Source organism: Myiozetetes cayanensis, unplaced genomic scaffold (assembly GCF_022539395.1).
Source record: "Myiozetetes cayanensis isolate MyiCay16 unplaced genomic scaffold, myiCay2020 scf1, whole genome shotgun sequence".
In the NCBI taxonomy this organism is placed as follows: domain Eukaryota; kingdom Metazoa; phylum Chordata; class Aves; order Passeriformes; family Tyrannidae; genus Myiozetetes; species Myiozetetes cayanensis.
Window position 1 is genome coordinate 125,353,850 of NW_026086604.1, and position 25,644 is coordinate 125,379,493.

At 36.6% G+C, this 25,644-nt stretch overlaps 1 protein-coding gene across 2 annotated transcripts in view; it reads left to right on the forward strand.

Annotated features, from left to right (window-relative positions):
- The window catches only part of ICA1 (islet cell autoantigen 1), a 67,453-nt gene that overhangs the window by 13,625 nt on the left and 28,184 nt on the right, over positions 1-25,644 (forward strand). For both annotated transcript variants that reach the window (XM_050307698.1, XM_050307690.1), the window contains 4 exons: positions 904-1,075; positions 2,960-3,032; positions 4,257-4,380; positions 6,563-6,761. In XM_050307698.1, the coding sequence (XP_050163655.1) occupies positions 904-1,075; positions 2,960-3,032; positions 4,257-4,380; positions 6,563-6,761 (568 nt within the window). The remainder of the gene's footprint in view (positions 1-903; positions 1,076-2,959; positions 3,033-4,256; positions 4,381-6,562; positions 6,762-25,644) is intronic.

Below are 25,644 nucleotides of genomic sequence, written 5' to 3' on the forward strand. Positions count from 1 at the left end.
TTATTTTTCAAGATAAACTCAACCTCGTTAAGTTTCCTGGAATATTTGATATAGCAATTTTTGGCAACCATTTATTTCTAAAGAGCTGCAAAGTTACTGCAGCTTTTTAGATATGAATATGGGGGGAAATGTATGTACTTTTGCAGAAATGAACAATGGAATAACACTTCCTAAAAGAGGTCAAGATTTAAGTGTAAGGCTGTATTTTCTATTAAACCATCTTGGTTTGGTTTGACTATTGTGGAATATGGAGTTTGTTTGTAGATTGCACTTTTTATGAAGTCTACTACAGGAATGCAGAATCATCTGTCAATAAAAAATGATACTTGAAAAAAGGTTGCCTGTTACACAGCCATAGTCATTGTATAAAGAAAGATGTGAGATATCATTTTTTCATGTAGCTCAAAAGAGATGAGGGTTCTTCTATTTCTTTCTTTTATTCAGTTACAAAAAAGGAGAGCAAGAAGTTGGTCTAATTCCATTCATAAAATGAACTTTGTGAAGTCCCAACAGTGCTGAAATGCCATGAAAATTGCTACCTACTTAGCAACTCTGCTAGTTCACTTGAAACTCTCCTATTAATTATATAAAATATAAAGTTAATTCCTTGGGCTATAAATCATTCCATAATGCATTCTGAAGAATTCTTTGCAGTTTATTATTTGGCAGTACTGCATGCTTAAGACATTTGAATTGAAAGCAGTGTATTACTTTCCAAAGTAGGATTGAAAATATGGTACTGATGTATTTGCTTTGTTATTAATGCATAATGAGGAAATGCATATTAGAATATATGTCTGCTTGCAAATGCAATATTCGTAATACAAATGTATTAAGCAAGAATGTTAGACTTAATTTTAAAGCATCCAATGAAGTTTCTAATTTTGTTTCTTAATCTTCTAGCAATTATCCAAGAGAATTTTATGATCAATATGCTCAAAGTCAAGAAAAATCTGTGGTCAATAAAATGCAGCAGAAATACTGGAAAACAAAACAAACCCTTATTAAAGTTACAGGAAAAAAGGAAGATGAACATGTTGTAGCTTCAGATGCAGATCTGGATGCAAAACTAGAGGTTTGTAATGTTTACGTAATGTGTGTTCTCTGTTTGTTAATTTTTAAAGTGTTTTCATTCCCACCAAACCTCTAATATTTGTACACACAGTATGTAATAATGTATGGTTTTTTTGCCATCATTTTCACGTAATTTTCAAATTTTGGCAAAAGTACTTATGTAAATTCAGTGGCATGCAGTGCCATTTTGTAATACAAAGCCCCATGTCCTCCAAGCTTTACTTGGAACCTAACATCTTCTGGATTTACTTTCATGTTTTGGGGACAGGTCTTTTCCTTTTATTAGAAGTGGGGAGCAGGAGATCATCTTTATCCTTTGCCTATATCAGTTTAAGGTAGTTTATTTGTTTTGTCTAGTATTCTATAGTGTATACAAATTCTCTATACTGTTACAAAATACCACATGTCACAAAAGCATGCAATGTACCAAGAAGGAGCAAGGTGCATAGTGCGCTCTGTGCTCTGGAGTTTTCAGAAAGCACATTAATGGGTTCTGACATGACCAAAGAACCTTCTGAAAGTCTGTAAGATATAACCAAGAGAAAGAATCCTGCTCTCTGACAAATACAGTCCTGCTGTCAGTATCCTCAACCCCACTGAGAAAAAAAATAGCTTAAGGCTCTACAAACTGAAGAGCTCAAATGAATTTGAGACAAAGCAAAAAATCGAGGGTGGACTTCAGAAGTGTAACAATCCAGTTTGGGTCCATCTAAGTTTTGTTGGTATTGTTCTGTTAGGTAAGGGTAAATATTTTGCCTTACTGGTTTTCTTGTAGTTTCTTAAAAAAAAAATATTGACTTAGAATTCGCAGTTTATTCAGGTTTTAGCTGAAATACAAGAGGCTGTTTTACAACAAATACATCTTTGTAGTTCTGGCTAGAATAGCAGTAACTTATAACATGGTGATTCTAGCTATGGAGTCTTCACAATGGGTTATAAATCAACAGTATTTATGTAAAACAAACTGGAAGGATGGAACAATATTTTTAAAATACCTGTGTTTCTGCCATGTCTGCTGTATTGCAGATTCATCAAAAAGGTTAGCTCAGGTGGGATTGGAAATAGGGAAACTTGTGTTTAAAAAAGCTATAAGCATGTTTTCACATGGACAGTTTCTCACCTGCAAGTCACACTCCCAGTTTAAAAGACAAGCCCTGTGTAAATGTATAGGAAGTCAGGCAGCTGTGAAGGAAGGCAGCTACTGTGCTAGTAATCCATTTTACTTAGTTGTGTAATACTTGATGTGGTAGAGTTTAGATATAAGTTGCAGGTTGGAGATTTTAGATGGACAGATAGAATGAGTAGTAATTCTTCTATTTCCTAAAAACAATCTCCAAATTTAGTCAAGACTGAAATTTTTTACCTCTACTCCCTTTGGAAACTGCTGCTTTATAAATTTTATTATTCCAATAAAACATTCAGTTTAAATCAACAGCTTTCTCTGTTGAGATACCTATGCAACTTGGTTCCACTAGACTTCACAGTATGAAAAATTCAGTATGCATGTTGCCACATGTGATAAACATGATAGACATTTTGATAACTCTTTGCTCTACTAGGAGTTTTTTAGAAACAGATTTGTGTATATATATATATATATATATCCAAAGATATCACCTAAAAAAAAAAAATGCAGTTTGGTTAACGGTCAGCTGTTCCTTTGTAAGTTATGATTGGTCTGTAGTTTCAGTGGATAACTTAATTGAAAGAAAAGCACAATTGGTAAGGAAAATACTTTCAGGCTTGAAAGGTTTCTCATTGTTCAAGAAGCAAATAATGATCCCTGATAATTTCTACCAAAGATTGAGTTCTTCCATGTATTTTATTCATCAGTATTTCTTACATACACTTAACAAATTTTTTGTGTATTTTGTTTCAATATCAGCTGTTCCATTCTATTCAGAGAACGTGTATGGAGTTGCTGAAAGCAATTGAATTGTATCAAAAAAGGATTTGTTGTAAGTATGATCAAACACAGTAATTAAAATGGTAAGAAGATCTGCATTGTGGAACCATTAAACAAGTGAAAAAGGGAAAATTAAAATGGGGAACTACTAGTTTCACCCTATTTTAAAGTAAAAATAACGCTCCTTGCAAACTGCTAAAAGCAGATTTGCTTATTTACTTGAAGATCTCCTAGATCTTAAGTTTTATATATTGATATAATGCAGTGATAGGTAGCAATAATTACTGGACAAAGCTTGCCTGAAGTTCTTTTTCCCATTGCTTGCTTGGCTTGTTTGAATTCTGAAGTCTCTTGTCTAGAAATCCTAACTCCTTTCTAAACTCTTCTGGTTTTTCTTTGCATTGGGAGTGATGATGAAGAATATTTCACTTATTACTAGTTTTATAATTAAGTAACCCATGCTATTACAATGAATTTCATAATGCTGACTTGGCTGTAACAAATGTACAGTTATTAGTGACAGTCATTAGTAAGAGATGGGACCTAATCTGGGAAGTTTCAAACAGCAAGTTGTATTAAATATCTGCTAAAGGTTCTCTGCAACCAAAATTGTTTGATTCTCTGCAACTGTGATTTCTGACCTGGAGAAGAGAATCCAACTTTGGAGTAATTTTTCATTTTACCTTGTTCTCTGGAATGTTATCCATATTTTTTCGAACCTTTCATTTTTCTTTTGCCTATCCAAAGAGAGTCAGGGATAATGTTGCAGAATCTGGAGGTAAAATTGAAATAGAGAATAGTAGGGCATTGAGTTAAAGAAATGTTCCATAGTAGCAGGTGAAGTCTCTGATGCAAAGATGTGCATGCAGAATGTTCTGCCAGAGGTCTACCAGAGTCTGCACTGGAGTTGACTCTCATTTTGGCAAAATGACAGGAGGACTTCCAGAGATCTTCTCTTATTGTATTAGGCCAATCTCCACCCTGATAGTGGGAAGTAGTCTAACCAACCTAATTTTTTTTTTTCCCAAGAAATAACACGTTTCTCCTGTTGTCTTTTGACATTGATGGAATTTTGTGACTCTTGTTAAGTATATCTGTAAATGTCTCAAGTAAATCAGATCTTATGTTTATGAAATGCTGGAATTCTGTGAAATTATTTACTTTTGCTTTGCTGCGTGGACTTAGAGTGACTTAAACTATTTGATGTTAAGGAAGTTTTAAAGCTGTTAGAAATCAATTAAATAACATATTTGACCACTCACTTATTTTTTGTTAGTTCTGTCTCAGGAAGAAAATGAATTGGGGAAATTTCTTCGATCACAGGGTTCTCAGGATAAAACAAGAGCAGGAAAAATGATGCAAGCTACAGGAAAGGCCCTCTGCTTTTCTTCTCAGCAAAGGTATATGGGTCAACATTACTGTCTGATTTACAAAGTACCTATGATAATGGTAGTTGAGTCACAATTCATTTAGCCACTGGAAATGTGTGAGAAATCAATTGATAGGAAAGCTATTGACCAAACCTGCTATAGTATTGGCAATGTTACTGGCTTACTTTTCAAATTTTACCTGATCCTGCTTTTTGTCTTATGGACCTACTGTGTCTGTATCTCCAGTGCCTACTCAGAAGTTCTAAAGCTGTACTGGTGCATCTCTGTGGCCTCTCTAGCACTGAGGTTGTAAGGGAGCTGCTGTCAGGTCCCTCCTCTTCTTGGTGGCAGTTCTCACTCTGCAGATAAATGCTACAGCAGGCTCACTGTAGAGGTGTCTGGGTCCTGGGAGGGAGGGAGATGAGTAAGGAAATACTTTTTTGGATACTTCATATCTCAAGTAGACAGAGGAGAAAGGAGGAGTCTGAATGTCATTGTCTGCTTTAACCTTACACTGTGAAGTCCCCACTCCAAGGAGAAGATCCTAGAAGATCCCTGCTGAGCTCATGTAGATTAGGTGAAAGCAAATCAGTAAAAGGTAAGGAATCCAGAGGGACACACGTGCACACAAACATATGCTGTTACCCAGAGCCCTTAAATCTCACTGACCCAGTGTTTGCTCAAGGAGTTTAAAAGTAACTGTACCTGATGGCATTATAAGTATTATGATGCGCTTTTTTAACAGTATTGGGACTATGGAAGTTTGCGATTTACCGTCACTTGGGAGTGAGAATTTTATTCCATTATGTTTTACAGGATTTGGGGAGGCTTTTAACTATTGTGATACTTTTCAGGTTTAGCTTAACAGTGCAGCTGTTTGGGTCAAAATAAAACGTTGCATACAGAGCCCTGAGAATTTCCTATGTTTACCTTGGGCTAGAGTTTGGTCATTAGCACCTCCAGTAACAACCATGAGTGGGATCTTTAAAGCACATGTAAGGCACCCTTGAGCAAAAGCACTGGTGATTTGCTTCTCTATAAAGCTTAACTGTTTGTAAAAATCTCAGTGTATGGCACATCTACATAAACTGAATTTTCCTTTGGATGTCTAGGTAAGTATTTGTAGAATGAGAAAAAATATGGGGAAAATCAAAAAAACCACACTAAAATGTTCACATTTTGTTACATCTCCTGCTCAATGCATTTTTAATGGCATCTTTTAAAATAAATTCACATAAAAATAAAAACAACTGTTTATCTTTCTTCTCTTGAGCTATCTTCAAACTCATGTTGCAGTTAGGACTACTTTTATTTATGGTGCGTGCCAATAGCTAGCTCAGTAGATGGAGATCAAGAAGACGTAATTTCTTAGTTACTGAAGGTGAAATTAGAAATTCTCTTAGGCCAAGGGTCTTCCTAGCACATTAAAATAACTCTGTGCTGTTATGGAATGGATTGAACCCATTCCAGTGAGGTCACTGCTTGCAAGAAATAGGAAAGCAGAAGCAGCAGGAGGACATAAAGCAAAAGTTGGAGTAATCCTGCCCGGTTCTGAGATACCATTAGGAGCTGAAGTGATGGCATAGGGGAGACAACAGTGTCCCCTACTGCCTTTCCAAAGTGTGGTTGCCAGAAGAAACATTTAGGAAAATGTCCAGATCCTTCCAGAAGATAAATATCCTTCAAAGGACTCGTTCAGATACTTAATAAAAATTAAAAAAAAATAAAATAAAAAAAAATCAATAATTACCTGCTTGACAGATTACTTTTTTATTTACATTTATATCTGAAGATTAAAGGGCTAATTGAAGTGCTGTTTGTGGGGTTTAACATGTCAATCCTGATACACCTATGGTATTTATCCAGTAATAAATTACTTCAGGAACATTTTTAGAGTTGTTAAATGAAACTTATGAAGAGGAATGGTAATAACTGACACGTAAGCGGCTTGGCAAACTAAAATGCATTAGAAGAGGGTGCTTTTTCACTCACATGTGTAAGTAAAACCTCACTTCTTGAACAGGAAGGTTGCAAGCACAATATTCATGCAAAATTATCGCTTTCATGTGCACCCCCAACCAAGTTACAGAACTATCTGAACATACATTAGCACTTAACTATTTTGGCTGTCAGTAGTTTTATTACTCCTTTGTTTAACAACTTGTTTAACATATTCCCCTCTGTCCTTTCTTTCCTTCATGCCTTCCCCCAGATTAGCACTCCGTACTCCTTTGAGTAGATTATATCAGGAAGTGGAGACTTTCAGATACAGGGCCATCTCAGACACGTGGCTGACAGTAAACCGAATGGAACAGTATCGGACTGAATACAGAGGAGCTCTACTCTGGATGAAAGATGTGTCTCAGGAGTTGGATCCAGATCTTTATAAGCAGATGGAAAAGTTCAGGAAGGTATGAAGTTTCCTGTAGTTTCATAGAAGGGGATGCCTGATAAATGATGATGAAGCGTGGTTTTGGTTCTTCCGAGGAGGACATAATTCAGAAGCATTAAGGATGCCATTTGTCTTAACTTTTCTGTGTGGGCTGTAAAAAAGGCGTTTTACAGTACTGTTTTCAACTTCAGCAAACATCTTTATAGTTTAAATAATATACATTTTTGAAGAAGGTTATCCAATTTTAAATACTCAGCTGTGATACCTGAATGACTAATAGAAGAAGGTATGTCTGCAGTCAGAGGGGAAAGGGAAAATTGATTTTTGCAACTGAGAAGTACAGAATAACAGAGATGCTGTACTATCTGCTGCTAAATTTTGGGGTGCAGTTAAAGACCAACATTTTCAAAATTGGCTGGGCTTGGGTTTTGGGGAGGAGCTATAGATCTGGAACTTATTTTTCAGTTTCTTATGCAGTTCAGTATGACTCTTGGGCAACTGCTGAACACTAAAACTGCTAAGAATGCTCTCTCCATAAATCGTCTTCATTCAGTGTCACTCCAGTTCACTGAATTCCTCCCCTCACAAAAGGCTACCAAAATCCCAAGTCCTAGGTGGTAGTCTGCAGTTTTGCTACAAGGTATGAGTATAGAATTTATTTGGGCTGATCCTGTCAGTTCAGGAAAGTTCATGAGAATTTCACATTTGCTAGTGAGGCTCTAGAGCAGAGGTTGTTACAAGTTTATAATGTTCACAGTTTGCTCTGTATATATGCTGGCTATCAGGAGGAGTTGGGATCTTAGGTATAACCTGCTGGTTTGTATGGCAGTAAAAAAAAATTTACAGAAATTGTTGATAATTGAAAATAAAGGTCTAATAACAGAAAGTGTATTAAAGTGTGTGCATATGGCTTAGAGACGGGTAATGTATAAAAGAGAAAGCACTGTTCATCAATAGCTTAAGCAGTCTGTAACTGAAAGTGTTTGGAGATAAAAGATTCTTAATTTGGGACTTTAAAAGTTTGAATAAACCATCGTAACGGGAAAGGACTGGCATGCATCTAGGCTATACCATTTTTTGTACGCTGAAGTGGTGACGGTAGCAATTAAGGCAGGGATGGAGCAAATGATACCCTAGTTAGTCATCTAATCTTTATTTAATGCTTCTGCACAGGGTATTCCTGTAAGTTTTGTGGCACCAGACATGTATTTTATTATGCCTTGTGGGAAATGTTTGTAATGGCAAGTTCCTGCAGGTAAAATAATTGGTATGGTCTTGGCCTCAGCTGATTGCTTATGTATAATGTTTGATTTATTACAAAAGCACTTAAAAATGGAATGTGAGAATGAATAAAGCAGTACTGATAATAGTCATAGAAAACTGAGTTATAGCTTTCTTGCAAAACAAGTGCTATGGAAGGCATAAATTATATAGATGGCGAAGTAATTAAAATAATGTAGGTTTTGTGCAGTGAGCTGCTACAGTTAAAAACTTAGATGTGAAATTTCAGTGATCTTGAGTTGCTATGCGTCAAGTCAGCAAAAAGAGGATTTTTGTTTTTTATAAGAGTTCTCACAGAACTTAGTAGTAAGTGGAAATACCAAGTACCAAGTATTTTGAAATATTTCTGGGTCTGAAATGAGTTACATTCTGACATGAAGTGAATGTAGATTCTAAAATTCTGTAGTATTACCTCAAATAGTGAAGAAACCCGAAACTTGAAAGTCTTTTGAACATTTCTTTTCTCCAACTGGCTGTCAACTGAATTGGCAGAGAACAAAAAGCTCTACATTTTGTATCCAACGAAGTAAAGAAATGCCCCTGGTATTCACTTCCCTACATATCCCATCTGTGCAACAGGCATATCAAATTAGTCTTTGAAGATTTTAATAGTTGCAGAAAGTAACTTTTTCTTTTCTAATTTGGGAGAAAAAAATCCTCAAGCACAGTGTTCCTAGGTAACTGTTGCTGAGCAAGATGCAAGATTGTTTTTTAGTGCAAAAACTAATGGCGGATAAGGTAGTCCTAAATAATTAAAGCATAGGAGTTTTTATTGTCTTTTTTTTCTATTTTTCCTTGCAGATCTTAATCGTGCCATGGTGTGGCAGTGTAATGCTGAGGTTTTAGGGCTTATTTTGAATCTGTAACAGCAGTTTAAGAAGTCATGCTAGTTTTGTGTTGAGAAAGATATTATAATTGCTGGTATAATGCTTTTGGTTCTAAAACATACCATTACCAGAGAGAAGCATTTTGATCTGGAGCTGCATATCGAGTGATATACCACCAAATAGTTATTGAAACTGATCCTGTCAAAGCATTTGAAATAAAGTTTTCTTCAGACTTCTAATTGTAAAAATCCTAAGTAGTACTTCAGTAAACATTTTTTTATTTCAAGTAAACAGTGCCAGTTTAATGATCTTTAATGCACCTAGTGCAACAACAGTATTTACATCACTTGGTTAAAGGACTGTTTTTTAAGTATGAAGCCTTTTATAATGTAATCCTAAATGTATCATTATGTATACAGATATGGTACTTGTTTTTGTAGACCAAAGCTAAATCAATCCAGATGGGGTTTTCATACCTTCCCTCAGAATAGCTCAGGCTAAAAGATCAATAGTTGAGTCAGTATTTTCAGAGCTGATAAAATCTGAGTTAAAACGCTGGCATTTTGTAGCTTTCTTTCAAAACAATGAGGTAAAAGAAAGAATTTTCTAATGCTATTCTTAAGGCGTCAGCCTAAGTATGCAAGACCCAGACTTTCAAAGTCTCTCAGAACACTGCAGAACAGCCTTTTTACATTGTTGTTTGAAGATATCTCTGTGATTGTAGCTACTTGAGTCAAAATAAGGAAATAGGTGAAGTTTTACTTTTCCCTGCGGAGTTCTATAAATGCTATGTATCTTTACTCTTTTTTTTCCCATTAATATTTTTTTATGAACAATCCAGTGCTGTCCTGGATATAGAGGCCTTCCATCCAAGTTCAGAGTTTGAAGTGTTCCTTGAGGAATTCTAAATGGTGCAGTGGCAATGCTGTGATATTTAGAAGAATCTGAATGAGCAATTACTGCTTTACCAAATTCTCCACACTGATCAGGTTTCTAAGGTTCTTAAATCTGGGCTGTTTTACCTGTCTGGAGACTGTACACTGTAACATGAGCTGTGCTGTCATGTTGTAAAAATATAGACCAAATTACCCAAGTGCTGATATCCTTCTTCCAACTCTGGAAAAGTTAAGTTTTTCCATGCATTTTCTAAGAAAGAATGTGACAGTGTGTAGTGATAGGCTATGATACCAGGCAGCAGGCTTTCATGTGCAACCTGAAGGAACACAGAAGGGACTGCTGTTCAATTTTACATAGCTAAGCTATCTCAGATGCTTATACAGTTTAGTATAGACTTTCTCATCAAACCTATGCATTTCAGTGCCACCCATAACAAGTAAAAAGTGAGAGCTGAAAAAAATACCATGCTGATCTTTAGGCTAACTATAAGAAAAATTGCCTCTGTGTGTAGATTATTTATCATGCTACATATGGTAAAGCAAATTAATCCTTTCTATATTTGTTTTTCGCTTCCATTCCTCTACTCCTCTGCTTTCTCTTTGTTCTGAGGTTTGAACCAAAGCTGGAGTATGTTTGTAAATACCCAGTGGCCATGCTGGGATCCCTGGGACAAGCTGCACTGCATGTTGCAGTGTTCTGAGAACTGTGTACCTGGATATTTGGGCTCTGTCTCTCCCTGCTGTGTAGACCTCTCTGTTTTGCCAAATCTACTTTCCTAGGAACTGTGCTTCTGTAGGAACCAAACGAATCTCAGATGGGTTGAAGCTATATAAGGGTAAAGAGTGATGCATGGGCTGGTTGCAGCAGAGCTTTGTAAGTGCTATTGGATTGATCTGCTTGGCATACTGTGCAAGTCTTGTATCTATATATCATAGTTGGCTATTACAGGAATTAATATCTGAGTTTTTAAAACAGTGTGCATTAGATGGGTGTTGTCTGCAAAAAGAGTTGAGTGTTGGTCAGTATAGTTGCATGGGATCTGTGCAGGAAACCAGTAGCATGGTTTGTGCTGGGCCTCTTTGCTGAACCATGAACTATTTCAGAGGTGGAATAGATCACACCGTGGAAGAGATTTGTCAATATATCCCCCCAAAGATCCTAAATTACTACAGAGCCCTTAATGTCAAGCTGTTACTTTGCAGGCAATTGTTGAGAAACTTTCAAGCTTGCAGCCGAGTTGTTCGGATACAATTTATCTCCACTGCTTCCTAGTTGTAACCCTCTATATACTTGAAACAAAATGAATGCCCTTAAATGGCATTTTAAAGATAAATCTAGCAAGAGGAAAAGAAAACCAGTGAGAAAAAGGAAAGTTCAAGCAGAACTCATAATGACATAACAATAACTTAAGCTGTTGTTGTTATAAATGTACCAATGAAGGGAGTAGCTGATCTATGCAAGTTCTCTTTAAATATATTCTAAGAAATAAAAGTTAAAGCCTGTGTGAACAGCTGGGAAATAATGAAGATCTAAATAAATCCGGTGATTTAAAGGTCAGAAGGGAAACAGTGAAGTGTATGTATTCTTTGTAAAGATCTCAGCAAGCCTGGATAAGATACATCTGCCACAGCCTTTCAGTGAGGCTCAGGACCTACATCTCTGTTCACCCTGCTGCCCCCTTGCCTATTAGCACTGCCTGGCATGAGTTTTGGCTTGTGTGACGATGAAGGCACTGTACCACGTTACAGCATCATCTGCTACTCACATATCCATTAATGTCAACTGCAAACAGTCCTGCAAGCCTGACGACACTGTGGAAATTTACTGGAGTATTATTTTAAGTTTTTTTCTTAATTTACAGAGAATTAAGAATACTTTTGAAACTCTTGGAGAGTTGGGGAAATGCAAAAAGCCTAGGAAAAGAGAAAAACCAAATATGATGCTGATCTTTTGAAACAGGAGCAGACTTGGCAATTGCCATCCTTGGAAACTAAGTTTTAGTTGCTGGTAAAAAAAAAAAAAAGGAAACCTGTAGACATTTAGAGGCTAATAAACTGAAGAGCGAGTAAAAACACAGGTTTATGAGTTACATTACTGGTCAGAGGGTTTTTTTTGTTTTGTTTTGCATTTTTAATCAAATTATTAATGGGGAAAAAATTGCAAATCTGAATGTTGCAGTTCCTCATGAGTGATTACTGGGAAAATGAATTTAACTTTGCTAGGAAAATAAGAGCTTTTGGGAGCTGAGAGTTGAGAATATTGGCTGAGGAACACTAAACAAAGTTTCAAAGGATCATAGAATTTAAAGATGGAAAATAACTTAAAGTTTAACTCAACTCTCTTCCTGCCAGGACAAAATTGTGCATCTGTAATATATTTTCTGAGTGTGTTTCTACATCTAATAAATATTATTCAGTTGAAGGTGACTCTCTTAGAAGTTTTGTGGATATTGGTGATGTCCTAGTTTAATTATTAAAAGCCACCCAAAAGAAAAAGTGTTAATGCTAATTACATCTGCAGATGATGTTGAGCTGAAAAGTCTTCTGGTTTCCAAGCAGCAAAGTACACCAGTGTCTTTGGCCATTACAGTCATAGTGGTGTAATCAATAGACTCTCAGTTGCCATAGCTACAAATTGCAGTGATAGATGTTTAAAGCCAGCTAGGGTAGTCACTGTTGACCCACTCTGAGTTTTAAAAATTAAAAAAAATTAATTTTAAAAAGGAGTTGTAGACAGCACTTGTCCCTTTTTCTTTTTAGATGATAACTCCACATTAAATTCCAACTTCATCTAAAAAACTTAAAACACATTTACCTTGAGGTAACAATAATGTAGACCTCTTCATGTGAGAGAGGACATGATGGTGTTTGTCCTCCAGAGGCATCAGAAAGATCCAAGTAGTCTTAGTAGACCACTCATTGGATATGCAATGTGTGGCACTGTAATGTGAAAAATAATGGTGACTTTCATTTTATCTATTAGGAATGTGAGATGGTAAAGTCTATCACTTTGATAGATATGATTTTTATCACTCCTGGTTCAAAATCTTCCTTTAAAAAAAAAGCCCCCACCGAGTCTCTTTGCTGATTTGGATTGCTGCTGCTTCTTGTTAGATGAATAGCTGAGGTTCCAGGAGATCCAATAATTCTCACTGCAAGATAGCTGCATGCTCTAAAATTAGTAAGATGGTGTCAAACTGCACCCTGAGATCCTCATCTTAGTGTAGCAATGTGATAGCAGAGATGAAGAGATAACAGCACGCTCTTAGGATATGATGATAAGCAACACCTACACATACCACTTCTTGTGACAGGCCTGTGCCACCCAAGAGTGTGTTTGGTTTCTTTCTGTTAGGGATTAGCAGCTAGAACAGGGGTTTTGAGGTTGTTTTTTTTAAATATGAAAGTATGTTGTGTTGGAAATGCTAAATGTAATGATTTACCTAGAAATTATGGTAGCAAAAAACAATACACACAAAAAAGTTCTCTTCAATCAAAACTGTAGTTGTTGCCTCTCTTTGCAAGAGCAGATGGAGTTGCAATGCTGAGTGTGTTTCTCTGTGCAGTTTATGCTGTAATGATTTTTCCATGTTCTCCATGCAGTAACGTTAAGTGTAGAACCCAAAACATTCCAAGATACTTCACATACAAAATGCTCAAGCATTTTAAGGCAGTTGTGAAAGATGTACTTTTTTTGAAAACATGACCTTAAGCAGAAATATTCTTCACATTGAAAGCACTTTATAGGCTTATAACTTTAAATTTCCATTTCAAGTACAATTTGTAAGACTCAGAGTAGACAGTAATATAAAATCAATTATTTTCTGAAGCTATTTCATGTATATTAAATATCACTGATGATTGTTAGTGGGTTAAAAGCAACGTAACAAATGTGTGATGGAGATGCCCTTTTAAAAGCATAATAAGAGTATGCCACTTAAAAATAGAAACAGGCTTCTTGGAACAGATTACATCATCTTTAGAGGTATTGCTTGTAGAATATAGTTGCTTCCAGAGATTAATGCTTGCCCTTGAGAGATGGTTTATCAACTGTTCAGTTATTTTTAAGAAAGAAGAGTTTGAGGTGAGACTCAGCAAAATGACTTTAAGTAAAATAAAATTAAGTGCTAGACTACAGACACAATATAGTTTTTTAACAATCTTGTTTCAAGTAACCTAGCTGAAATTAAAAAAGGTAGACTTGGTTTAATGGTGCATTTTCAGACTGGTATTTATTTCAAGAAAAGGCAGGCAGTCACATCCAAAAAAATTCTGTTCACTTAAGTAGGAGAAATTAAAATGTTTCAACAAAGTACAACAAATAGATTTTAAAAAACCAGTGATTTAAATCAATAGTCTAATTTTCTTGTAACAATTCTTTTAAGTCCCAATATTAAAAAGACTCTCTCAAACATGGTGTGATAAAAATTAAGCTCCAAGAATTTCTCTCTTGTCTAATAATTACAGAAATGTGTAAATATTAAATTTAATATTGGATTTTTTAAAAAAGAAAGGAACAACTGAACACTATTTTCACTTAGTCCTATGTGTTTTGATCTTAAAATGGGAAAGAAAAGATAATTGCCTGGAGAATTTCTGTTGCTCACATGAAAATTCTAACCCTGCAAGCCAGTCTGTATGGGCAAAGCAAAACCCTCACCCTTGTGGATCGTTATGTGAATTCAGAACCTAAATGAAGTGTAAAAATGTGGACAGAGTAGATTGTGAAAAGAGAAATGAGATTTGGAAAATTCCCTCAGCCTTAATAATATGAAAAGACTAGGAGGATAGCTAAAGCAATATTTTTAAAAAATAAATGAAATACAGATGTGACTGAACTGAGAGAATTCTGCAATAGAGAAGAATAAACAGGAAGGGGAATACAGCTGTTGGGGAAAACATTGTTTACACAAGAGAACCAAGTTTTTCTGTGGTCGCCACTGCCCAGGAATTCCTCTTATACTTTCCTAAAATGCTTGGGTACATGCATTATGTAGTCCATCTGCTTTTACTTCACAAGGTCTTTGCTTGCTCTTCAGTTATATGCTGCATAGGCTCTGAATGATTAAAAAGATGCTATGTTTGATTTTCCTCCTTTACATAATGAAACCAAATTAGACAGGATTAAAAAAAGCGAACAAACAAAAGGTACTGTTCCAACCAAAAAAATGGCTAATATGCCACCATCTCTGATTCAGGGCTCTGCCTGAACCCTGCTTAGATTTTGAATGTTGTTTCTTCTGTAATAGCACAGTGTGATCTCGGAAAAGCACTACAGAAAGATTTATAAGTTTGTACTCTTTCAGAGTTTGTATCTTGACAAAATATAATTAAATTGTTTTGAGGGAAATAAAGCATACTTATTGATGTATTAAATGCCAACCAGGAACAGCAATAATGTAGAGGATTATGTACAACAGGCTTGATTATTAATGGGAGTCATTTCATATTCTTTGCCAAAAGGTTAAATAGAAAATGAAGCACAAAACCTCAGCTTACAGGAATTCTACTCCTGCGTTAACACTGTAAACAGATTGGCTTTGCACTAAGGACAGTGAGAGCATCTGGGAACTGAATATTCAAGGAATTTGGTCATCACAGTGATTTTGTTAAAGGTATCTTGGAACATTGGTGTCACTTGCAGCTATGATTTGTGTCAATGGCATTCCCTGGCAGTTTGTACATCTGCCCATCCCACTGCCCTTTGTAATGACCAAAAGTATTGTGCAGGCCAGCTTTCTGTTTTATGGTGCTTTCAATGGGGATATTGTTACTGCACCTGAATTTGAGCTTTTCATGTCCCTTTACCAAATTCCAGTTTATTCATTCCCCACGTCAGCCCACTCAGAAGGAATCCAGATTCAAGTAACAATCTTGCTCAGGCCTAGAAGAATTTAATTTGGATGCGAAGAAATTAAAAATATAAATTATATTTTTAAACTATGAGGACAGGCACCTAAAGGAGTCAAGAAGGCCTCCAAATTATCTGCAGTAAATGAGATATTACTAGATGAATACAATCCCGGGCATAGTAGACATATTAGTTTTATGCTATATTATGATTACCTTTACATCACCTCCCTGGTCTTTCTGTGTTCAAAGGTAGTACAATTACCTGTTTCAGTTTCCTGCAGGAGTCGACTGTCTAATTGCTCTCCACTTGCCAGCATTCCCCCGTGCACCAGGTGGCCAACCATTCTTTGCTCTCAGGTTGTCTAATGTGATTAGCACAACTGAGTTATGATAAACTCAGCAGTTCTCACCACTTTTAGTACCAAGTCCAGGTTATGCCTGGTTTAGAGCTGTATAAGTTCTTTCAGCTCTAAAAACTTATTTCTTTGCTTTTGTCATTTATTTTGGTCAGCCTGCTTCTTCCTACAAATCTTTGCAATGATTTTTGGCAACTCAGAGACTTTCATGATACTAATAAAAGGTAACTCTTCGTTTTCAAACTACATAAACTTATTTGTGTCTGTGCAAAGAACTGTTGGATTATATCAACCCCTTCATAGCCATTTCAGGAGACGAGATGTTCTGAGTTACCAAGACCAAACTCTTCCCTAAAGAGGATATAAATCCATGCATGAAAATGTGCACGCATTCGCAGTTTGCAGTGGTCTATCCGAGCACGCTGTGGTGGTAATGACTTATGTCTGCAGACTGACAGATGTGTGCTCCCTGCTGGAACTGCATTTGGGGCTTGAAATGTAGAAGTCCATCCCCAAACTCTGAAGTAATGCTATTTAGATGAATGTCATTCTGTATTCAATTTAAGAGTCTCCTGGTCACATGAATATTGTCTTTGTATGTGCTTGCTTCAAGGTCTCTATTAGTGTCAACATGTGTTTTTTGTATTTTTTTTTCCTTTCGGCCTAGCAAAAGCACACATTTTAGGTTTGACTAATACTGGAACCTGTTACCAACAGAAAGTTGAGGCATGTACCTTGGCTTCTTAAAGTAGAAAAAAAACAGATGCTCTAGCAAGGCTAGAAGCTATATATTAGCCCCCTTCCCTTCATTTAAATTGTCATTTCATGTTTGTTCCCTTTTAAAACAATTTGCATATTGATCCAAGCTGTAAAAATTAATACAATGTCTCGAGGAACATTTCAAGTTCTCTGCTCACTGATAATCAGAGAGTAGTCAGAAGATGTAAGCTTTGAGAGGTAGTGCTGCTTCCATATACAGTTTATTCCTGTAATTATCCGATGTGAATGAGTTAGGAAGAGAGGCTGTGTGCACTCCAGCTCTCAGCTGTCACGTATCGTACTGCATTAAAACTCCCTCCTTTGATACAGTTTGAAGTTAAACAGATTGACCATAACTAGTTTGTCTTTATGATGGGTAAAAGCAGAGAGGCCTCATGCAACCAGCATTAATGTCAACTGGGATGTTGCTGCTGACTGTATCCCTGTATTTCCCCCTGAACCTCTCTTTGGAATAAGAACTACAACCTTTTGGATCAAAGCTGCTGAGGCCAGGTCCCACAACACATAACGTGTGGACACATTCACTTGGAGCTGATTTCTTTCTGCACAGGCAGGACATAAGAAGTTGTTTGGCAACATGTAAGGAGTGTGGGGCTGTGTATGAAGAGTGGGGGAAGATTTTTGAAAAGGAAAAGCCAAGAATATATATAGCTGTTTTTCTGGGGAAGTTGTATGGCTATGCAGAGATGCTGCTTTTCTGAAAGGTGGTGCCTAGATGAAGCTGAATGAGGGTAAAACCCTTTGTAAATACTGACTGCATTTTGAGAACAGCAGCTATCTATTTAGTTTAAAAATGTATTTCCTCAAGCTTAAATTCAAGTAAACAACTCTTAATTAGAAATAAGTCTTGTGTAAACATGCTTAACATCTGTTTAATTCAAAATTGTTGTTAAAACAGTTTAGTTAACCTGTAGAAAAATAACATACCTTCTTCATTTCTTGGGCTGCGGGTCAAAGGCTCTTGAATGTTTTAAAATGGAGTGACTCAGTAATGGCATTCTGCTTTGCCTGATTTTATGTTGCGCTGTGATCATAATTTCAATAATAACTTTGAGTGCAGTTCTGAAAAATTGAAGACTATTATTGCTTTCAGCTTCTTAAATTTAGCAGACTCTCCTTCACTTTACAGTAAATAGTGGCTGGAATTATGGAAGTGATCCACATCGTATATTTGAGAGTCGGTTGCATGCTGTATTTGATGGAAAATTTTTTTTAAAGCTGATGTATTGTATTTTCTGTGAATATTCCTTTTTCTGTTTTGTTGCAATTTTTTTATGTTGAGCAGTTGGATTCATATTCTGGGTCTGCACTGTGCATTCTGTTTGTGAAAGCTGTTGTGAGACTTAAAGCTGAAAATTTTGTTGTCTGGTTTTTGGCTGGATGAACTGACTGGATTGTGCTGAGAAACGAGACTTTGGTCAGGGCTGTGTCCAGCTGCTGGATAAGTGGAAAGGATTCTGCAGAGGTGACACTCTCCCCCTTTAATGGGCCATTCTAGAAGGGCAAAAATCAGGAAGGAGGAAGAATAAATACCTCCTTAATTCCTAGTAATTCCTTAGAAAAAAACTTCAAAGGTTTTCTGTTGCTCTTGGGCAGTACCTTACAACCTGTTGTGTTTGTTGTGGTTTTTTTTCCTGTGAGGGGACAAAATTATTTTTTAATAATGAAGAAGGAAGTATATTTCTATTGCTGCAGGGCAGCTGTTCAGAATGTTGTTATTTAGTACAGAGAGCTATATTACTTGCCAAAATAGTTTTCATGTCTTAGATAAATTTGATTTGAATGTAACAATACTTTGCTACTGCAAAGAGATGTTTGGGTTCATGTCTTTGCACTACTATAGTGTCAATAATAGGAAGGAAATATGTCAAATTCACATCAAAAAGGTTAAAACATTCAAGGAAAAAAACCACATTCTCTTGAGTCATCTAAAATTAGAACATCTTGTTGATTGAATAGCAACTGTTTAATTCTTCGATTCTTAGTTGAAAACTCTTTTCACATAAATTTATAACATCTTTAATTGATAGACCTGTTTTGGTGAAATATCTAACCCAGTAGTAGGGCTGTTTCGACAATATTTATTTTTAGCAAACTGCTTTCTAAAAAAATAGAGGTGAAAAATTATCTAGATATACTTTTTGTCTAGTTACCTTTTGAACCAATGTAAATTCTGGCCATACTAACGCATGAGTGTGATCAGAGAGCTGCCCTGCAGACACAGATGTTGTGTAAAGATCCACTGCCCTTGTGCTGGGTTCAAATGGCTGCTTTGGTATAACAACCTCTGGTTCCTGTGTTGGCCAAAGTCTGGTGTTTTACAACTTGTGTACATGTGGTATGATGGCTATCCTTAATATTCCTCCTTAGTCATCTCTTTCTTCTGGGCTGGAAAACCCTAATCTATCATTGTTTTTGCAGAAAAAAATTTACATATTTGGTCAGACATTTTGTTCTTGCCTGCCTTTTTTTCCCCATTGCTAAGCCTGAACTGAAATGCTTTTGCAGATCCAACTTGGCTTTGGGTGGAAGAAAAACAGAGTAAAAAAAAAAAATCTGCATGTCCCTGTATAATATTTATAGAATCACATGCATAATGTGCAGGGAGGTTCTCATTTTTCCCTATCCTTAAAGAGACACAAGAGAGTTGGAAAAGATACATTATAAAACAGCAGGAATAAACACAAGGCTAGGAAGGAAGTGAAGCAGTAGAGGAAAAAAGAGAGAAAGGAGTAAGATAAATGTCTATGTGTTTGCATAAAGGAGAGAGAGTGAGCTATTCAATTTCTGTGATAGCTATCATTGAATATATCAGAAGATATATTCAATATAGATAGGGTAGAGAAGAGGGTACAGCCAACCTTTGTTTTTTGGAGGGGGGAAAAAAGCAAGAATATTCAAGCCAACCATAACCTTATATCCTCACAGGGTTCAGAGAATTGCTCACATCTGCTGACTGTCAGTGGTTATGAAGTAAGCAGTTCTGACCATGGCTTACTCATTACTGCCAGGCTGGAGTTACGTGGTGTGCAAGCCAACAGGCTCAAGGCAGTAAAATTTTTACAGGCCAAATAGTGAAAAACTGAACAGGGAAATGTGGCATAAATGTGACACAAACCAAATTTCGTGTTCTACTGGGAAAAAAATAAAATCTAGAGAAGTCCTGGTGCTTGTCTATGACCTGGCTGTTTGGTAGATATAATATTTGTGTATCTTATAGAAAAAAATCCTCCACTGAGATTTAAAAAGAGTAGTAGTTAATTCAGTGTACCTAACAACATATTTTCTTACCTTAGATTTTTCTGTTAAACAAAAAATAAAAAAGGTAGCAATGCTCATTAAGCACATTGCCCTTTAACATGGCTTTCTCCTTGACCTGGGACCATAGACATGGATTTCAAATAGGAATAAAAAAGCAGGCATCAAACCCGAAGTACTGAGAAGATAATGACAGAGCTAGAAATTAGGACAAAGATACCCAGGCAGGAATAAACAAAAGCATGAGGCTCTGTGGTCAAAGAAGAGGACAGAGAATGGTAGTTGTACTTTGTCTGGGATATATTTGTATCCTGAGCACAATGACCACATCTTCATTGTCTGGAGATACAAACAACAAAACAGTGTATATTTGAAGTTCCAGATTAAAGAGTTCTTTTGTGTATTTAATAGCAATTTTGTCTCTTTTGTATATTTAATTCTTTTCTCTCAGGCAGCAAATTGCTAATTGCAGCTCTGCAACTACAGTTGAAAGGTTTCTGCAACAGATTTTGTGAAGATCTTCTGTAAAGATGCAGCTCAGCTTTCAGCCAGTGGTGTCTCTTGGTGCAGTTTGAGCGAGCACAGACCACAGTCCAAATCTCTGGATTGAAAAACTAGAGAGAGAGTATCAAAAAGTAAGATGGAATGTGAGGAGTAGGGGAAGCTACTTAAGATGAGGTGTTTTTAAGTCATTTAACAAAGAAGATGAAAAGTTGGCTTGACCATGGCACACACATAAGCTCGAGAGATTCCTCAGTCTTCTTATCAGCAGTTTATCAAGAATCAAGGCATGTATGTAAATACTTATGGTTGTTATTAGCTTTTCTTTTTTTCTGGACGTCACTTTGGTTAGTATTTATCAAACATAACTTCAGGCATGTGCTATGTAGCTGTCTACACCTAAACTGATCAACAGGAGTTCCTTTTATAGTCCAGTGGAGAGAAATGGGCTCTTTTAGGGTAATATGAACTGAAGTCTAGTCTCAGTTGTTTGTGTTGGCTACATCTCCATCCACTAACACAGATCACAAGGTAACAAGGTAGATGTCGAGGTCTGAGCTAGGCACACTGAGCATACCTTTATGGAAGGCATGCCTTAGCGTAAGTGCAGGAGTAGAATTTTGTGATTTTAACCTACTGATTTGTTCTGCCTTTAAACTCTCTGGCAAAATACATAGCAACTGTCTAGGAATGCTTTTCTAGGAAACCTGGCAAACTTCCCAAAGCTGGATCAGGTATAAATGACCAAGGGGGTGAGTGCACAGGGACAAATCCTGGCAAAATCTATACCAAAATGGTGATGACAATTTTGAATATTACTATGGGATCCATAATGGCTGTCCTAAAAGAACTGCTGAAATGGACTATGTCCTATTAGGGCATGTTGAAAATCACAAAATCTGAGAAAATATGGCATCTATTTTTGGTGCTTCCAGGAGTATCAAAAATTGCAGTATTTCTGAAAGTAGTGGTTCAGCTACAGCTAATGACATCCGATATGCTTTTAAAACCATGAAAACTTAATACAAAACAAATATACTCATGAAGTTCAACAAGACCAAGTGCAAGGTCCTATGCCTGGGTCGGGGCAACCCCAAGTGCAAATACAGGCTGGGCAGAAAATGGAGCAGCCACAAAGGGAAGGACAGAGATGTGCTGGTAGATGAGAAGCTGGACATGAGCTGGCAATGTGAGCTCCGATAAAGCCACTTTTGTCCTGGGCTGCATCAAAAGCAGCATGGCCAGTGGGTCAAGGGAGGTGATCCTGCCCCTCTACTTTTCTCCCATGAGCCCGTTCCTGGAGTATTGTGTCCACCTCTCAGGCTCCCAGCACAAGAAGGATGCAAGCCTCTTGGAGTGAGTCCAGAGAAGGGCCACAAAGATGATCAGTGGACTGCAGCACCTCTTCTATGAAGATAGACTGGGAGAGCTGGGGTTGTTCAATCTGGGGAAGAGAAGGCTCCAGGGAACCCTTATAGCACCTTCCAGTACTTAAAGGGAGCATGTTAGAGGCAGAAGTAAGAGCTATCCGATCACTTTTCTGATGAAAAGATAATTAACCCCCCAGTTGTTCTATAGCATAATACAGTATCACAGGCAGAAATGGGAATAGAACACAAAAATCATTCTTTTTCCAACTCCATGAAATTAATAGAAATTTCTGTTGTACTATCAGTTGCATGCTGCATACTAATTTAGAGCTATACGTTGTATCAAAGCTATCATATGTCAGTATAAAGTTTCCATGTGAAATTTAGTTTTGTTATCCATTCCTTTCCCGATATGCAAATATTCTCCAGCATTTGTATTAGCCTTTCCTGAGGGGAACAGAAGGAAAAGGGAAAGAGTAGTTTAAAATCCTATGGCCTTACCCTTGCAAAATTGAAAAAATTGCCCCTCACAAGACTTGGAATTTTATGTAGAAGAGTTCAATTTTATCTTCATGTCACTAAGCATATATTTTAATTATAAATTACTATAATAGGAAGGAAAACTTCGAAGCCTGTCAAACTCCAGATTCTCAAAACAGGAACACAGCTGAATTTTGCTTGAATGTGTTATATCCACAAACCCAGTGGCAGCTCTAATGTTTCTTTAGCTGGTAGATGTTGAAATAGAAAACTACAGTAAAGCTGCATTTGTGTGCACATGTGTGTACAGCACGATGGAGGTTTAAGGCACCACACAACTGGCAGAGTGGTGCAGGCTGTTCACAGTCATGTTTGCAAGACAGGGATCTTTAACTGGTGTATTTTGCAAAATGGAACAAGTGGCTCCTATAATATTATAGTGTTCTGAGGGGTTAGACTCCACTATCCCGGGCTCAAGAGTCACTCACCTGTGTAGATACCCAGTAAGGGCTTGTTTTCCCTGTGCAATCCTAATTTAAGACCCCTCTCCTTCAAAGACTTGGCACTGTGCTTACGTATTCCTTAACTCTAGAGGCAGCCCTCTATTCAGTGCTTTTTTGGTTTTGAGGTCTCATTGAAACTTAAGGAACTCCTGTAATACAAATGTTAAATAATAATGAACAATACTATTGAAATCAAAGAGAATAGTCACATATTCAAATGAAAATGTGAATTATTATCAAGAGCTGTTGTTCTTGTGTGTGAATTAGAACTATTACAACTATTATTTAGTATCCTATTGTGATTGCAGAGGTAGATGAAAAAGCTTTTTTCTTTTTTTGAGAAGGAAAACTAAGTGTAAGATTCTATCACGTTTATTCAAATATGGTAGGATTGTGAAATTAGATAAATTGTAGCAGGTTTGAATGATGAAGCTGGTATGAAAGCTGCTGGGTTTGGGGGAATGACATTTTTGTTATAAGGTGGTTTTTTTCTAGTTCTTTTCTCTACACCCCTTCATCATAGGGTAAGAAGAGCAAAATACATGTTTATGTCATGGAGATTTGTTGGTTCTGACTGGAAACAAAAAATGTCTTTAAATGAAAAAAACCTTTATATCAATGTATACTGACTTTATGGTCATTCTTTTTGTAAACATTTGATGTTTCACTTTGAGTTGTCTGGCAGACAAACATGATTGTTCTGGTCCCAGTAAATACAGTGAAATGCAGCCACTGTTATACTAATCCATATTAAACTGCATTTGTCTGTATTCTGTTATGGAGCAGTATAGTATTGGTTCTGCCTTTTTTTTGTTTTTCCTTTGTTTTCCTTTGTGTACTTTACTACTCATCTTGTATCTTCTATTACTTCCATGGAGTTCCAGGACTGTCACGAACAAGTAAATCTAAAATCTCTGGATAATTATGGCAGGTAATTTGCTAGTAGGTATTTTCAGTTATTTGAGTAGGTATTGATTTCATTGGATTATGTTGGATATCTCTGTGTCTTAATTGAATATTTCATTTGTTTCTCACCATTAATGTTTCAGCCATTAGAAAAATTGTCTTTGGTGGCTGAAAAGACTTTGTGCTATCTTGTATCTTGTGATAGATTTACCTGGTTCAAGTTGGTATATAATACCACTTTGGGATATCAGAAAATTGTATTATTTTCCTTTCCAGAATCTTTATCTCTTGCAATGCAACTGGCCTAATGCATCTTTAATTCAGCTTTCACTTATCTACTGTCTTTCCATATGAATTTACCAATACATTTAAGCTACGTCAAAACAGGACAGATTTTCAGCAGCCTTTTCAAAGTGTTGTTTGCTTGTACTGTTGAAGCAACTGGATATCTGAGTCGTAGGTAGCAGCTCCACTCTGCTAGGTTTGCACAGGAAAAAAGAAGGTGGCAGTCTGTACAGCAGGTTTCTCCTGTCCTCATTCAGACATAACTTCTTATTCAAAGCAGACCTATCAATTCTTCTTTTGTGGCAGAAAGGGAGACAGTACTTTTCATAGAATCATGGAACAGTTTGGGTTGGAAGTGACCTTAAAGATCATCTAGTTCCAACCCTCTGCCACGGGCATAGACACCTTCCACTAGAAGGTATTTTGTTGATTTCCAGAGTGAGACTGGTAGACATTTAATGGTAATTAAGTCCTTTATGTGAACTTAATCAAACTTAATAGAGCGAGGTGCATGGGGATGTTTGCACAAGCACAGACAATCATAATTAAGTCCAAAATGGCAAATTTAAGAAATGTATTATTGGAACTTATTCTGCATTAAGGTTATCTTAATTCAAATCTCAAGAACAGTTTCATTTCTTGAACAAATGTGATGTACATCTGCTGGGTTTCAGACTTAAAAAATATTATTTGGATCTGTTTGTACTGTCCAGGTAGTTTTCCCTTTTAGCTTGGTATGGCTTGCTTTATAAATTTCATCTCCTAAAATTAATTTTTGCCAGTGTTTCTCATCAGATCATAAATGAAAAATTTAATAACCAGACATGAAGCAGATGAACAGAAGTATGCCACCTCTTCTTTAACCCTTGTTCTTATGTGTTATTCCTACAAATTGATGGAGCAGAGATTAATGAATGCAATAAATACTATTCCAACCCAAGGGAACAGTTGAGTTGAAGTATAAGTCTGCAAAATGTAGAACATACGATACACTGAACGTAGAACATACCATACACTGAAATCAGGTTTCATACTGTGCAAGATGTTGGAAGTCCTTACATTACACATGGAAAAGTTTAGTTGCCGGCATTATTTTGTATAAAACACTAACTTTTCTTGTTCTCTGACTACGCATTATCAATCTTGAATTTAAAAAAAAATAGGGGAAAATAAATCCATAAGGACTTAGATATGCTCATGTAAAAGTGTAATGGGCACTCCTTGTCAAAACACTACTCAAGCTGTGAAGTTGCTGCAGTTTCATGCTTTCAGTACTATATACAGAAATACTGTAAGGTACTTTCTACACTAAATACTTGGTCCTCAAACTACAGCCAGCTTGAGTTTGACTTCATTTTCATGTAGTCTTTACAACGATCAGGTATGCCAGAAGGTGCTATGCTTATTTAATGCAGAGATTTGTGCTGATTCCATCTGCTGGTAGAGTTTACCCAGAGCCCCCAACAAGAAGATTTACTATATTCCAGGCATTTTTCCCTCTTGATTTCCTTACCCCCCTCCTTCCAGCCTGTACACACGCTGTGCATGCTTTTCAGATCAAGTAAGTGAGAGAGAGGCTGGGTGACAAATTAGACTGAAAGCATCT